Source organism: Lytechinus pictus, chromosome 4 (assembly GCF_037042905.1).
Source record: "Lytechinus pictus isolate F3 Inbred chromosome 4, Lp3.0, whole genome shotgun sequence".
Lineage (NCBI taxonomy): Eukaryota > Metazoa > Echinodermata > Echinoidea > Temnopleuroida > Toxopneustidae > Lytechinus > Lytechinus pictus.
The window spans coordinates 23274303-23291800 of record NC_087248.1 but is presented as its reverse complement, the minus strand read 5'-3'; the positions used below and the strand labels follow the sequence as shown (position 1 = coordinate 23291800).

The 17498-nt window shown below is 35.6% G+C and overlaps 1 protein-coding gene across 1 annotated transcript; it reads left to right on the top strand.

Annotated features, from left to right (window-relative positions):
• The first annotated feature begins 563 nt into the window (after positions 1 to 563).
• LOC135153899 (uncharacterized) lies at positions 564 to 16381 on the top strand. The gene is made up of 5 exons (XM_064098674.1): positions 564 to 1918; positions 5038 to 5240; positions 7022 to 7240; positions 9341 to 9823; positions 10857 to 16381. Exons 2-5 carry the CDS (start codon positions 5095 to 5097, stop codon positions 11701 to 11703), a joined length of 1695 nt encoding a protein of 564 aa, XP_063954744.1. The 5' UTR covers positions 564 to 1918; positions 5038 to 5094; the 3' UTR covers positions 11704 to 16381.
• Positions 16382 to 17498: the final 1117 nt, after the last annotated feature.

Here is a 17498-nt window from a genome sequence, read left to right as displayed (position 1 = left end):
CAAGTTCTGTAAGCGAATTCTATATTCCAGACTTTCTTGACATCATGTCCTCAAATATCAATGTTTCAGGAAAGTGTGAAAGACTTCCCTGTAAGCCCAGGTTCTTTATATGAGATCTGCCAAAGAGCCTTTTTCGATCCCTTCTGCAAATGTTTCTGTTTATAGAAGCTTCTTTGGTAGAGAGGGGGTGGGTGGAGAGAGCCAATATTCAATAAGAAAGAGGAGAGACGGACTGAAAAAACCACACACTGAATCACAATGGAGATATCCCTCTGGTAGTTTACAAAGCAGACTATTGTACCAATGTCACACTTAAGTGCCCACAACTTTACAAAGCAGCATTTCCTGTCCCCCCATAGATAAATGGCCCAACTTCAACCCGATCAAAGGAAGAAGAGGAAAAAAAACATCAATAAGAGGTTCGACAAAGACGGAGGAGAAAAACGATTTAATCAAAACCCTGACGAGCCTGGAGAGGGAAGGTTCCTGCATTGTGAGTTCCCCTTCGGTTCTTTTGAGGGGAGGGTTTCTGCCCCAATTCCACACATTTTGATGATTTGAACAGTTGCAGGGGACTCAGTGCACACCGAAGGACTGTTTTATTCCGCTAGGAAAGACATAGCGGAAGCTGTCGTGATCACCAGTTGGAGGTTCTTGGACAACAATATTGTGATGTTTATGCGGATGCTGCGCTTATGGCGCGCCATTTGTTTCATAAAGGCGATAAACTCAGTTTATCGCCGAAAAACCTAGTTTATCAATCGAAAAACCTAGTTTTTCAATTGAAAAACTAAGTTTTTCGCCGATAAACTTAGTTTTTCGCCGATAAACTAAGTTTATCACTTGAAAAACTAAGTTTATCAAGAAAAACTAAGTTTATCGCCGAAAAACTTAGTTTTTCACCGATAAACTTAGTTTTTCAATGAAAAACCTAGTTTATCAATTGAAAAACTAAGTTTATCGCCGAAAAACTTAGTTTTTCACCGATAAACTTAGTTTTTCAATGAAAAACTAAGTTTATCAATGAAAAACTAAGTTTTTCAAGTGAAAAGCAGAGTTTCTTGAAAAACTAAGTTTTTCGACTGATAAACTGAGTTTTTCTAGATAAACTTAGTTTTTCAATTGAAAAACTTAGTTTTTCGGCGAAAAACTAGGTTTTTCAAGTGATAAACTTAGTTTATCGGCGAAAAACTAGGTTTTTCAAGTGATAAACTTAGTTTTTCAATTCTGATAAACTAAGTTTTTCGAATCTGATAAACTGAGTTTTTCTAAGAACGCCATTTGTCCCATAAATGCGATAAACTAGGTTTTTCAAGTGATAAACTGAGTTTATCGTAGAACGCCATTTGTCCCATAAAGGTGATAAACTAGGTTTTTCGCCGATAAACTAGGTTTTTCAATTTCGATAAACTAAGTTTTTCAATTCGAAAAACCTAGTTTATCGAAATTGAAAAACCTAGTTTATCGAAATTGAAAAACCTAGTTTATCGGCGAAAAACCTAGTTTATCGCCTTTATGAAACAAATGGCGTTCTTCGATAAACTCAGTTTATCACTTGAAAAACCTAGTTTATCGCCTTTGTGGGACAACTGGCGTTCTTAGAAAAACTCAGTTTATCAGATTCGAAAAACTTAGTTTATCAGAATTGAAAAACTAAGTTTATCACTTGAAAAACCTAGTTTTTCGCCGATAAACTAGGTTTTTCGATTTCGATAAACTAGGTTTTTCGATTTCGATAAACTAAGTTTTTCAATTCGAAAAACTTAGTTTATCGAAATCGAAAAACCTAGTTTATCGAATTCGTGTGCGCATAAGCGGGCACATTCGCGTAGTATGGCTACAGCGCACTGCAATGCTTTGGACGTCAAATGCATCAACGTCAACTGTATTTTGCTGGACAACTGAGGCTAAAGCTATGGTAAGTTCCAATTATTTATTTTTTATGATAAAACGGCAGCCATGGTTGTTGGCTTTCGTGATGTTAAAAACTTAACACCCCAACCTGAGCAGCGGATACCGCTGATCACTGCCCCGAATATCAGGGAAGAACAACAGAGAAGATGATGATTTGACTGAGCTTGCCGTGCCGCATGGTTGCATGCTAACTCAGAGAGCTGCCCATGCCCGCGAACCGTCCGGGCCGCGGTGTGGACTCTCCCTGCTGCCTGGCCTGGGTGACGATTACGATTCTGCAAATGCTTTGTGTATGATAGCTAAGTCTGAACTTTTGTCCACGGTGACTCGATGTTAAACTTAATGTAACAGTTAGGCATGAGTTTGAGCGGATGTTATAACCATTTAGGTTATCCAGCAAGAAGAAAAAAAGCATGGATCTTTGGAAGATCATCGATGTACGGTACCGTAGGCGTAGGGCCTAGGGCCTACCGTATTTCAACACTGAAAGTATATGGCAGTGAGTCCAAACTTTGCGTGTGTCCATACTTCGCGGACGGTTATTATCCCAAAAACTAACGTTAGCCAATATCCTTAAAATCTGACATCATCAGCGACCTAAAATTACCCATGGCTTCAGTGAAAATTTCTTTAGGATGAGTTCAGTATTAATGAAAATATTGGCAAAAGATCGGCAAATTTGCCATCGCTAGTACCCGTTTTTAAGAAATCAACAAGCATCACGATGTCACCATTTTGCAAGCAGAAATCATCAAAAATGTGAGTTAAATGTGGTACTAACCGATTCCATAGCATTTTGCCATCAATCTGATATAAATATTTCACTTTTTGAGCTTGAGTTTTTGTTTAAATCTCCACAAAAGCTTTGGTGCGCGAAGTTAGGTCACACTTTCTGAACGGTTTTCCAGCATAGCCCGCATTCGCCGATCGGAATAGAATTTTGAGATTGTGATACCGGCAAAACCCCTTGACTTACTTTACATTTTCGTCCATGATTTTATAGTTTACGATCTTGCCGTCAATGTGGTAACTATTTTTTGAATTGCTTTTGTATAAATTATGAATATTTTGTGAACAAAATTAAGCCTGATGAATATTTTTGAAAAGTGCGCGAAGTTTGGACACCCCATCATACATGTAGCCTAACCCACTATTTGATCATGCTACATCAGGAGCGCCGGCACACTTCGTGGGCCGGCACCCAGGAGCTCACCATGTATTTACCTATACTCACTGGACAAGGGTAGATTATGGTCAAAATATCTAACGTTAGCAAGACAAAATGTGAAAACAGAAATTATGCACTTACCACGATTATATGGATGAAGGTCTATCGAGTGGTAGTATCCTGACATCGATGCACAGATAATGATAAGGGATATTAGTAATAATAGTAATACATGTACCTGTACATAAGAATGGCAATATAATAATATTAACATTAATACTTAACAGCTATTGGCAGCATGAAAAATGAAAAGTGAAAGGAGAGTTCGAGAGAAAAGTGGGAAAGGAGGGGGAGAAAAGGTAATAGGTAAAATTTATATAAGAGGAGGAAGACGAGTGAATAAATGTGAGGGGAAGACCTGTAAAATATGAAATTTGTCCATATCTTAATTTTTTTTGCTAGATCATACTTTGTGTTGGCACTGCCTGTTTGATGAGATACATTACATGTCTTGTGTGAGAACATAATACAATTGAGTTTGATATAGTTCACAACGGGTGTAAAGTTGATAACAAATCACAAGAGCAACAGGAATCAAGTCAGCAATACACAGGCACTGAACATATAGGGAAGTGGCTAGACTATTTGATTGTAGATGAAAGGAATATTGGATGAAATGATGCTTGGCTGAGAAGGCAAATGGGTCTATAGTGGTGATTAGACTGAAGTACACTGAACAGCAATTAGACCAATTGAATGTTTGAAGAAATAAGTGTAGACTAAGTGACAGGGGACCAATTTTTTTTTTCCATTTTCACAAGTTTTTTGCTCCAATCGTTCATAATCAAACAGTATTCATGACCAATCGGTCTTTAAAAACTAAAAGGGAGGTAAATGTTATCACTTTTAGAGCACTCTTGAAATTTGTTTTTCTCCTTTCACTCTGTACACTAATCTCCACATTGACATTGTGTGTAATAATCTATATGTGACTTGTTGTTCCATTGGTAACAATTTTTTTATATAATTAATTAGATTAGATAAAACCACTTTTTCCCTCAAAAGCAATAAGATGTTAGGGGTCCATGTCCCAACTATGATTAAATCTCACAATTTTGGTTTTAATTTCTATTATTTTTTATAATTGTCCTAGGATATATAACACCCATTTTACCAGTTATGCAAATTAGGTGCCCCAAATTAGCCTAAATATATACATATCAAATTTTTCTTGATAAAAGATTAAAATTCAACATTCAGGCTTTCTTACCCCACCCAAGATAACTTGTTAAATTAAAGATGAAATTTTGCCTTCGAGGGGGACCTTTTCTTGCCTATATGGACCTAGTTTATGAAACTTTGACATGTACATGTAAGGTTAATCAAGTATTACTGAACACCCTGCCTGAGTTTCAGGTTAATTAATTTTAATCTATGATAGGAAAAATTTGAGGTAAATGACATTGTCACGAGGTGCCGTTTTGCAGCACAATCTATAGAAAATGTATTATTCAATAATCATTTAAGTAACAGTTAGATTTTAGTTGTAAATAATTATTAAATTATTAGCAACTAACATGCAAATTTTGAATTGTAAAATAGTAAATTTTAAACATTTTTACTTACATCCTACCTGGATCCAACAGTAAAGTGTCCTTCAATGCTGATGGAGTATTACTATTTCCAAAGTGCATTCACACCTGCACTGAATTCAGCACCACAGCAGTTAAAAATGATGACTAACATACATATTTCAGCACAAGTTGGAATCAATCTATTGTAAGTTTACTGAGGTATGCAGTATGCTGCTTCTTAGTTTGTTCAGAGTCAGTGTTTCTAACCCCCCCCCCCCCACTTTAGTTGTGTTTTTTCACTGTACACTTCTATAAAGTTTAAAATCTGAAGCTTGTAGAGGTATGTTTATTAATTTTTTAATATTATCTTCACCCCTCCAGATCTTACTCGAGCTTTAAAGAAGCATCCTACCTACATACTGCACAAACTAGAAAGCCATGAAGTTATTAGTATATTTCCTGATTCTGATGGCTCTTGCCTCGTTAGTTACTAGCCCGTTACCCAACAGAGTGGAAAGAGCAGCAAATCCATCCCTGTCATCGTTTCTTAATCGTGTATCCAGTTTGTTGCGTGCGTTTGAGAGGTTTGTATTGACATACTATATAAGTAATGTTAAACAGTTGCGTTGGCATGTATTAAGGTATTAAGGACCGTTTCAGTGGAGCTTTGGGATCATAGACAGTCTCCCCATATATTTTGCTGAAGAATTTTCATGGCGATGGAAGAGGTTATAGTTTTAACCCTATCTAGGCCAGGGTATTTTGGGAGTTCATTTGGCCGGCCAAATGAACTCCCAAAATACCCCGGCCTAGAACTTGACCGCGCGATTGCGCCCATAATTGGCACGCAGGTTGTCTAAGATATAATCTACAAAATTGAATAGTAATTTGTTTCTTGCAAATTTTTATTAATCAATTATGCTAATTTATGCGTAACTAGTATGCAGAATCATACTTTTTTCTCTAACTCCCTAAACAAAGTTCCCAATGTTCTAATTTTTGGCATAGAAACTCTTTGTGGTGTTCTTAGCAAGTTCACGTGAAAAAAATTGTGATACAGATCAATTTCTTATGTATTATATTGTTCTTTGCAATTTCTTATGTATTTCTTTGTTTTTTGGACCTTTTGTTTTTAATTGTTTTGCAATGAACTTCGTTGGGGACTCTTCTAAGATCATAAACAGCATAAAATACATGCATTTAGACCAGAAAAATTAAAAATAATCATGCATTTATGATTATTGGTTGAAACACCAATTTACATGTACATTAACCTTGCACACAATCACGTTTTTGAGCAATTTTGGTCTGACATGCACTTACATAACGATGCGTAATTTCGGAACCGCGAACCAGATTGATGCAAAATTGGTCTCATAAGTTGCGCAAGACTTGTAAGTAAGAGAAGTCAGCGAGCAGGGCGTTGAGGGGGGGGCATCGTAGCTAGGATTTTTTCCGGGGGGGGGCACTGGGGGGTCCTTGCTTTTTCGGGGGGGGCACCGGCCATTTTTCCGGTGTGTGTGTGTATGTGTCCACAAGGGTGGATCCGACTTTCGCCAATAGGGGACGGGGCCCGAAATTATCTTCACCTATGTCAGTCACTTCTTAGTTTTATTCTTATAAAGCAACATAAACATAACATAATCTCATAAGCCATATAAAAAGTGCGAGCGCGAGCGATTTTTTTTACTTTAATGTATTCTTTCCTGAAAATTTAATTTTCTGGGCAATGTTATGTGTGATCCTGAAAAAGATTTGTATGTAACTAGATGGTTACTGCGAACAGAAATTTTTATTAACTGTTCTAGCATTATAGAAAAGGGACCTGTTTAGGACTGCTTTATATAGTTAATCAGCACGAAGACGGTATATATTTAAATAATGCGAGCGCAAAGCTCTTTTTCTCCTTTTTTTTTTTACCCTGCCAATTTTTTCAGGGGGGCACGTGTCCCCCAGGCCCCCCCCCCCCCCCACCCCCCCCCCCCCCCCCCCCCGTAGCTACGCCACTGGCCTGCATATCAATTGCTTTTCAAGGTTTTTTTAAATTACTCTACATTGCCATAAGAATTACCATGGCTCAACCTGCCCCATGTTGGCTGGCTCAAAGTACCCCAGTCCAAACTTAATGCGATATTTTCACATACACACATTTCATATGCATCCAACATTTAAAAGACTTTGACAAGAATGAAGATCCGCACCAGGACTAACAGTATTTTTCTTATTTCTTACATGTTTATCAATACGAATCAACATGGATTTGGATGGCATGGATCTTTTAAGGCACACAACATAAGGCCTCATGCTGTTTATGTATAAACATACAGGACTTTTCAAATTTTTTGCAATCTATTTCTGTTTCTAGATTTACAGAACATCATGATCTCAGTAACCCAAGGCAGCTTTCAAGTTCCTCTATGCGGATACTTGAAGATTTGTGGGAGACATTGGAAGTGGCCATGGGACATTTTCAAAGATTAGGACCAGAACTTCCAGCAGAATTGTATGGACCAGTTAGCAGATCCCTTGAAGATATTCTTCGTTACCTGAGACGTGTACGTGAGAATGTTCAATCAGGCAACAGGTAAGTCTGTAATAATTTTTCCGATGAAAAATATACCCAAAGTCAACTTCCTCGCCCAGTAACTTGCAGTCTACCAGCACTTACATACATGTAACTAGTATGTTTGGTGTCATGTTGATAGTTGATACACAGATTAGAACTTCACCTGTAAACCATTTCTTATCATTTTTCATTTCTTAATGTGTTCAGATTTAAAGAATGGTTGGGATACTCCTATGCAACAAATGGTAAACTCTGTGTTGTTAGTGACACCACAGCTGCAAGGATCCCATTAATCCTTGTAGTACATAATCCAAATTGCAGAAGTGAATCCATAATGTTTGAGTACATATAGAAGAGTGACTGCACATAGAGCAAACTTTTTTTACTGCATTCACATACCCTGAAATTGGTAATGGTTTTGAGGGGAAAATTAATGTTTAATGATGTGTTAATGACATTCATTCCCCTTATTGAAATTGTTTTCATTTTAGTCACTACCGTAATATTGATGCATCATTTAAAACACTAAGTTCAAAATTATCTATATCTTTTACCATAGTTTTATAAAGTATCAGGTTTTTGTGGTATTGATAATGACAAATTCAACTGTAATACTATTTTTTCACCTTTTTGGGGGATCAAGTGTCAGAATTGATTTTTAATGCCCTTGCCCCACTACTAAAAGCCTCGTGCAAAACTGCACACAAAATATCTGCACTCTGTGTGTGTTAGTGTTTTTCAGCTTTTCATGCATTGTGCCAAATTATACTACAGAAATACATATTGGCACTTTTTGCTGAATTTCATTCAAAATTCATTTGATTTCTTTTTTTTTTCTTCATGGATTAGTGTTAAATTTTTTAGATTTAAAAGTTGATTATATTAGATCCACAAAAGAACACTACAAAATATGTCCATCATTTTACATGTATGATAAACAGCGAACTGTAAAATAGCACAAATTGCCAGAAAATGTTTTTGAAAAATTGATAACAAAAAGAACACTAAGTCCTATACAAAATATTTTCATAATTCTAAATCTTTTATAAACAGTAAAATAGCAAAAATTCCCAGAAAATTTTGAAATTTCTAAAGTTTGAAAGTAGTTTTGAAACTGTATGTTTTTTTATGATTCTTTTATATTCTGTTGGCATGCAAATATCACAAGGGCTTTTCTTTTCATTTTCCATAACCTTTTTTAAATTTTCAAAAAGAAGTAGATCCATCTTAAAGTATTAAATACTGGTATTTCTCTTCTGTAGAATCCAGTCTGCTCCATAAGGTTGTCATTAGCACTCCGCATAGAATAACAAAATCTGTGGAATGCCTTGTCAGTGATTGAAATGCTTTTGTATTCTTATCATTTCTTAATGCTTTGTGCCTATGTTTTCTACCCAACACACCCCTGATCTAATTTGACTGAGGGGGATTAATCAGATTTTGTTCAAGTTAATTGGTGTTTTCACACTCTGTAATTAGTTTTTTTCTCACCTGCATAGCAGAGTGAGAACTATAGGTGCTGCTTTTCTGACGGCAGCGGCGTCAACATCAAATCTTAACCTAGGTTTAAGTGTTTGAAATGTCATCATTACTTACAAAATATATGGACCTAGCTCATGAAACTTGGACACAAGGTTAATCAAGTATCACTGAACATCCTGCGTGAGTGTCACATAACCAAAGTCAATGGTAATTTTAATAGGGTCAATTAACTTTGGCCGAATTGGGGGTATCTGTTGAATTACCATCATAATTTCTAAGTTTATGGATCTTATTCATGAAACTTGGACATAATAGTTATCAAGTATCACTGAACATCCTTTGCAAGTTTCAGGTCACATGATCAAGGTCAAAGGTCAGTTAGGGTCAATGAACTTTGGCCAAATTGGGGGTATTTGTTGAATTACTATCATAACTTTGAAAGCAAGTTGGTCTAGTTCATAAAACTTGGAAATAAGAGTAACCAAGTATCACTGAACATCTTCTGCAAGTTATAGTAGTTTTCAAAGTCAGCGCTGCTGCTGTATTGAATCGCGTGATGCAGGTGAGACAGCCAGAGGCATTCCACTTGTTGTTGATAAAAGTAGATCATAGAATACACTCTCTTGTTCATTACAGCACACACACACCTTCAAATCCAGGATGCTGTCAGCGCATTCCAATTGGCAACAGAGGGGCACCTCCATACAATATACAGAGACAACAACTTGAGACACTCCTGAATATGCGCATGACCATTTCAGCAATTGCTAGAAGTGGAATTTTGGGAACCTCCAGCAGGAGCACTTTGTACAGAACTTGCGAACGACTAGGCATACAAATGCCTTGTGAGAGGTACGCTAACATAAGTGATGATAGGCTGAATGACATTGTGCAAGAAATCCATCAGGAGCAAAGAAATAGTGGAGCTGAAGAGGTACGAGCTACACTTTCAGCCTCTCGGGGCTTTGTTGTCCAACGGCACCGTGTAAGAAGAGCATTATCTTTAGTAGACCCTATAGGATCAGCAAGTCGATGGGCTCAAACCACACAGAGAAGGACGTATAATGTTCCGTCTCCTAATTCTTTGTGGCATCTGGATAATAACCATGCTCTTAGGAGGTAAGTTTAGTCATTAATGTAATGGCAATAATCTGACCAGTAATTTTTTCCTAAAAAATTGCTGACATATAGATAATTGTCACATTTTATTGTCTCGCCTGCATAGCAGAACAAGACTATAGGCGACGCTTTTCCGAAGGCAGCGTCAACATCAAATCTTAACCTAAGGTTAAGTTTTTGAAATGACATCATAAAGTATATGGACCTAGTTCATGAAACTTGGGCATAAGGTTAATCAAGTATTAGCAACATCCTGCTTGAGTTTCAAATCACATGACCAAGGTCAGAGGTCATTTAGGGTCAATGAACCTTGGTCAAGTTGGAGTTAGCACTGCTGCTATATTGAATTGCGTATTTCAGGTGAGACTGCCAGACCTATTGACCTTTTTCACTTGGACTCACTTGGAAATACATGTAAGGGTAATTAAGTGTCACCAATCATCTTAAGTTTCAGGTCACATTACTTAGGTCAAAGGTCATTTAGGGACAGGGTCGACAAACTTTAAGTATCTTGGGGTTATCAACAAAACTGAAATCATAACCAAGTTTAAGTTTGTGAGATATCTTTACTGATTATTTGGAACATGGTAATAAGGGTAATCAAGTAGATCAATAATAATTTTCAGGGGTTTCTGTTTGATATATGTGGCAACGATGCTGAAATCTTCATTGTATTTATATCTCCATGTTTAATGAATGTCCAATGTATAAAGGAGTTATTTGTACACTTTCCATAAAAAGAGTTTAAAATTTGTCTAAGAACTATGTTTGAAGTTAAAAAGTTGTAGTGTGACCTTGCTTTTAGAAAATTGAATGAATTGTATATCATATGAAAATTATTGCTTTGTTTTTACCTACTTTTTACCTAGTTGCAAATTGTGATGTAGAACTTTATTCTTGGATGACTATAAATCATGAAATTTATGATAGGCAAGTGTATACAAGGAAGTTCTGATTCAAGCTGCTATTCAGCTACATGTAATTCCTGTAATTCATTATGCTCACATTTTCTTCTTTTTCATTTTATTTACAGATGGGGATTTTATGTCCATGGAGGAATAGATGGCTTTTCGCGGTGCATTCCATTTTTATGTATAACCCTTGGAAACACGGCAAAGCTTGCATTAATTTGTTTCCTGAGAGGCATAAAAGAGCGAGGCCTACCAAGTCGGATACGCATGGACAAAGGATCTGAGTATAATGAATGTCAGCGGTTCATTGAATGGAAAATGGGCTTGAATCGAGGGAGTGCCATTCGAGGAAAGTCTGTCCACAACCAACGGATCGAACGATTGTGGCGAGATGTTTTTACTAAAGTTTTGGAGAGATTTTACAAGCTCTTTTACCACATGGAGGACACCCACTGTCTGGACATTAATAATCCCATTCATATTTTTTGTCTACAATATGTCTATTTCCCAAGGATCCAGAGAGCACTTAGCCATTGGGCTCATGTCCACAATCACCATGGTATTAGAACTGAGAGGTTTCAAACTCCTGAGCAACTATGGACAACCAACATGATTAAGCAAAGATGCGCACTTCAGGAACATGCCCAGGGATCTCGAGGCACACCAGCACAACAAACTTCTGCAGCTGTTCGCAATGTTTTGGAATTTAATATAGATAACTTTGCTGATGACATTTTGAATAGGTTTCATGTAGATTTAGCAGACATTCGTACAGAGGCAGTATGTGACAGACTTCTAAGTTTTCCATCTATGAGTAATGATGATCTGGAAATGTTAAGAAGTCAAATCAATCCTCTAAGATCTTCAGATCATGATGGGTTAGACATATATGGAGAAGTTGTTGAGTATGTCTGTGCATGCATTGAACGGCATCGCAACAGAACAGCTGATCAGATTCACGAAGATTAGACATAATTTTTTCCTTGGAAAATTTGGTAAATTCATCTTTAACCAGTGTTAAGTTTTGGAAGTGTTACATTGTAGAAAGAGACCTAGTGAACACTTTTTCATGTTAGTCTGTTTGTAGTCAAACAGGTCCATAAAAAAAAAATGTTAAAATTTTATTCTCCAATTTACTTTGTTTTTATATTTCTACATCAATTATATTCATACTTGTTAGATCATTGGATGATACCACATGTGACCTTATGAGAATGATGGGGTCAAGGTCATCTCATGTATTAGTCAAAAGGTTAAAATTATATGAGGTCATGTCCGTTCTTTTTTTGCCCCCGCAGATGAAGTCCGGAGGGGGCATTAAGCATGCTCCTGTCCTTCCGTCTGCCCCCACTGGTTTCCACACAATAAACTCAAATTTTTTAAAATGAATTTTATAAATTTGGGGTGTGTAGGTAGATGACACCAAAATACAGGGTAAGTTCGAATTCGGAGTCTGCAGGTGAAAGCTCCTTAAATATGCCAGTTGGTTTCGCATGATAACTTATGAAATATTCAACAGTTAAAAAAAAAAATTGGGGTGTAGGTAGATGACACCAAAATACAGGCTAAGTTCACGCTAAGTTTGAAATCGGAGCACACTGGTGAAGTGAGAGATTATCCACATCAAATACTGTCAGAGATTATTATGGAAAGGGTGATTCTTTAGGTCAAAGGTCTAAATTTGTTCATTATGTATATGCATATTGGTTTCTGCATGATGAAGTTCAATCATATTGAATGAATTTCTGATCATGTTAAGCAGGGGTAACTGTATCCTTTGTACACTTCAAATTTCTATTTTAATTTTTTGTTTTATTTGCTCTTGTATCTTTATTTCTGCATGAGTCTTGGTCACGCTTGCTCCAAATGATCCTGGGTAATGTTTTCATATGTGTTGTAGAGGATGATCGGGTCAACAGTCATCTAGCGATTTAAAGGTCAAGTTTTTGTTAAACTTGTTCTCAGTTGTTTCTGCATCACACATGATTTGTGAACCACCTTTAATAATTGTTAAAAATGATTTGAATTCATGAAGTAATAACATCTAGTTTTCATGTGGAATAGTGAAGTCTGTCACAGCCTATAGTTAATTTTATAGTTGAATATTTTACTCAGCAGCAAAGTTGTCAAATTTGAATTCTGAAATCATTGATGATGGCTGCAGATCTTTATGCTGGTGTTTCCCTAGGTCCTTGGCCATGTTCCTGAAATGAGGATCTGTGCTTTAGTGCTTTATAATCATGTTGGTTATCCATCGTTTATTTTGAACCTCTTGATTCTAACACCATGACTCTGGATCCTCGGAAAATAAACATTTCGGATTGAAAAATATTGTTATTAATGTCTTCACAGTGGGTGTTATACATGTAGTGAAAGAGCTTTGAAGGACAAGTCCACCCCATCAAAAAGTTGATTTGAATAAAAAGGGAAAATCCAACAAGCATAACACTGAACGTTTCATGAAAATTTTCATGTAAATTAAGAAATTTATGATATTTAAAAGTTTTGCTGTATTTCACAAAACAGTTTATTCACATCCTGTTCGGTATGCAAATGAGGAGAATGATGAAATGTCTACTCACTATTTTGTATTTCATTATATGAAATAGGAAGTATTCAAATATTCCTCATTGTTAAGCGAAACAATGATTAATTCTTCTCTGAACATGTGGAACTTGCATTGTTTATTATATGGTTCAGTCCATTTTGTCCTTTTTGTCAAATCTGTAAAAAATGAAATATTGTATAATTCAAACAATAAAAAACAGCAGAGGGACATCATCGACCGTTTCATTTGCATATCACTGTTTTGTGAAAAATAAGCGAAATTTTAAAATCCCATAACCTTATACTACATCCGAATTTGATGAAAATTTCAGCATTATGCTAATTAATTAAATCAACATTTTACTGGGATGGACCTGACCTTTAAGAACATTAATAAAAAAATATCCTGCCACAATCGTTCAATCCACAGATTATGGGTAGAGTGTTCATACGACTCCATAGATTGCTCTATGAAGCTTTGACATTCATTATTAAACACAATGCTTGTTTTTGTTATAGCAATTTTATTGTGATTTTTAGGGGTTTTTTGTGAGAGAGCTCTTGCAAGTCATAGGTTTAAGAGGGTATAGTCTGCAGTACTGTTGAACAATAGTAATACACATACTGCTTTTGTAAAAGTTTAGAAGATAATTGGGGGTGATTAAAAATCAACATGTAACAGTGCTGTCAGCACAAAATATTAAATTGTGCCATGTCTTTCAAAGCGTTGGGATTGACCTGATCAACTTCAACAAAATTTGAAAACCGTCAATACCATAAATTTTTTTACTGCATATTTGCTCAGTGTTATTTCTAAATAAAGTTGAAGCTCACTAGATTTTCAAAAGGAAACAGTATCATGAATTATGAATACACAGCATACATGTATATACATGTAGAAATATATATTTTCAATATGTCTTTTAGAAGATGCTCCTGGCTTTCCATAGTTATGGTTGATCGGATCAATCCCAATTCTTTTTGAGACGAGGCTCTGGAATATTTCAAAAAAAGTTTCCTATAATCTTAAATTTTTTATATTATTAAAACCTGTACATGAAAACTGTTGTAAGGTACAAAGAACTTGACATTGAATTTTGTTGCAATGTCCACCTTGAACTGTTTTACATGTATATCATGTTGTATAAAAGATTGAAGCTATAAGTGTTGCTGTATTGTAGCGTTTAGTTTCAACTTTTGCTTTCTGTTGTGGTGAAAAGATGGTTACCTTTCCAAGACTAAATGTTGTACAGAAACGTACAAAATAAATATGTAGAATGATGAGTACAGTACCAAAAATTTGGAAATTTTGTCTGGAAAATTATTTATTCAAATTTAAGCAAAATTTATTCATAAATCACAAAAAATGTTTTTTTTTCTTCATTTGTTAATCTTTTTAAATTGTGTTTGCTTTATATGATAGCTCGAGGTGTGGATACAAAATTTCAACATAGAATTTTGAAACTCATTAAGGGAAACCAAAATCCAAGAAGAGAAGTAATCTTATTGGAAAGAGTAAAATGAGAGGAACAACTAAAAAAAATGTTTCATCAAAATTGGTTATGAAATAAGCAAGTTATGGGAGTTTGAAAACTCTTGTTGTACTTTCTATGGGCATCCTCAAATTGGCAAACGTGCTTTAAAATTGCTGATTTTGTGTACAACTCTCCATTTGTTTTGTACACAAATTTTCAGATTTTCCTCATCTTTCAAATTGCATCTTGCCTCCTTCTGAGCACAACATATGTCATGGGAAAATATAATCCACACCATATATGTCAAGGTCAGGAGGAGATAATGTGAAATATGTAAAGGGGAAAATCTGAAAATATGTGTACAAAACAAATTGATGTGCTAGTTACCATTTTGCCTGCCTGCTCTATCAACACAGGCCATGGATTTTGCCGAGTTCCATCTTTTTAATCTTTGTTGTCCCTTAAAGTTTTGTTTTGGTTGAGGTGTATTTAGGAAGGGGGGGGGGGCATGCTTGGCCCCTCTTCATATTTTGGCTGCTGTTTGTGCAATTTTTTTGACAAATTTGGGGTGCACAATATCTTCAACATATGCAAAATGTAGTTGACAAATGCCTGCGTATTGATTTCAATATTGAACAATATTAGACTCTCCCTGACCTGTTAAATCCCTGTTGGGCCAGTAACTTGTTGCAAGTAAAGAAGTAAGTTCTTTCCTCTAAAGACATGATTTTAATGGTGAATTATGAAGTTTTCGAGTAGAGTAATTTCACGTTTTTCACCAATCTCAATTACAGGCTGGTGATTGTTACCGTAAGACAATTTTTTCAAAGTACTATTTTTGGTCGTTTTCATTCTAAGACTACTATTTTTTGTAGAAGGTTGGCAGGTCTGATTATGTATTCCCCATTAAGTCAGTTTGGGGATCCATTCTGCGCATGATCAGAAGGCCATTTGTACTAGAAGTGACATGGTGGTTTAATATTTAATGAGATAAGCACAAAATTTCATGTCTTGATTATTCATATATTTTCGTTAATTGTGTTTTTCATCAGATCTTCCACAAAAAACAAAGTGTCCACTAGGGACTGGTATTACACATTATTTATAACAATATGTTGATGCATTTAAAGTTGAAATGCAACAGAAACCTTCATAGAATGTCCATCAAAGAAATGAAAGGTCATTTGACCAAGATTGCCCATGAAGTAACTCCAAACTGGTTCAATCCCAATGATGACTGCAGCTGAACTATACATTGTCCAGTGGAGGATTATGTGTATTATCTTAAAAATAGAAAAAAAAATATTTATAAAAAAAACTTGGTGAAATAATGCTCAAATTAGGATTAATACCCCTGTCTGTCAAGACCATCCGTCAGGTGTTGTATAATAGATCAAATCCTAACAAAATTTCCTTGAGAGCAATTAATTTTCATATGAATGATCTGTTCAAGAGTGCATTTTTCAAGTTGAGGTATTCCAAGGAGTGATATAGAGGAGATTTGGGAATGGGAAGGGAACAATCATCTTGTCATTGAATTTTGTTGCATTATCACCTTAGTAATGTTTAAATATGTAGATGTATTAAAGAGATTAAAGCCCATGAGAAATGGTTCCTCTAAATGACTCTATCATGTTGAAGTTGTTGCCTTCTGTTATAGTGAATTTGTTGACCTTTCTTCTAGCTAGATGTTGTACAAAAAATCCAAAGTTAAAAAATGTTGCGAATGACCAGTATTGTTGAAATAGAAAAATCACTTTAGCAACATTCTCATTCAATACATCAGATACAAAACAAATACAGGTGTACAAATGTAATGTCTCAATTATTAAACTTTTAATAAAACAAGAAAACACATAGGATTAACAACTTATAATCCAAAACGTTGACCCTACAGTAAAACTTTGTATGCGGAACATAACATTTTTCACAGAACGATTTGACCTTGTTTAAGCATGGCTCACAACTATGCATTTAATAGCTGAGTTTTTCTGCATTAGAGGAACAAGGCAAGCAAGCTAAAGCGAGTTGTGGATGTTTAAAAATGCTGACTTTCGAGTGAGAAAGCAAGGCCTTTTGCATTGACCTCGTATTACCTTGTTTCATAACAATGTTACCTTTGACTGAGATTATGTGTGTATGGGCGATACACAGCTCAACACAAGCCCAACACACAAAGGTGTGAGCCAGGCTTTATGGAATATTTTTTCTTGTATTACCTTTTATAAAATCCAGATCATTTCAAAAGCATCACGTTTCTGTTATATTGAATTTTCTTACACTCGGCTCAGAAAGGCAATATAGTCATGTACAATCATCCATCCCATAAATCCTTTCCCTAAAGGCAATGACATTCCCTACATGTATGGTGTCCCATGACACAAGCTAGCCATCGTTGCATGATCAATGGCCGAGAAGTGAAGGGGACATTACAAAAATGAAAGTACTTGGGACTCAAATGTTGAGATTAGTAGGGTTCAGATTTTTAGGTTTGTCGGGTATGCACATGTAAGTAACAATTCTAATATTGGATGATCAATTTTTCTCAGTATACATGAAATATTGTAAATCTTTGAATATTCAGAGAATATTTTAGTTGGACACATAGAAATATGGAGAAAGATAAATATTAGAATTAAACCTCATCCAATATTTCTATGTGTCCGACTCAAAGTCATAAAACATTCTCTAAGTATTCATTCTCTAAACATTCAGAGTGCCGTCTCTCCAATTACTAATTAA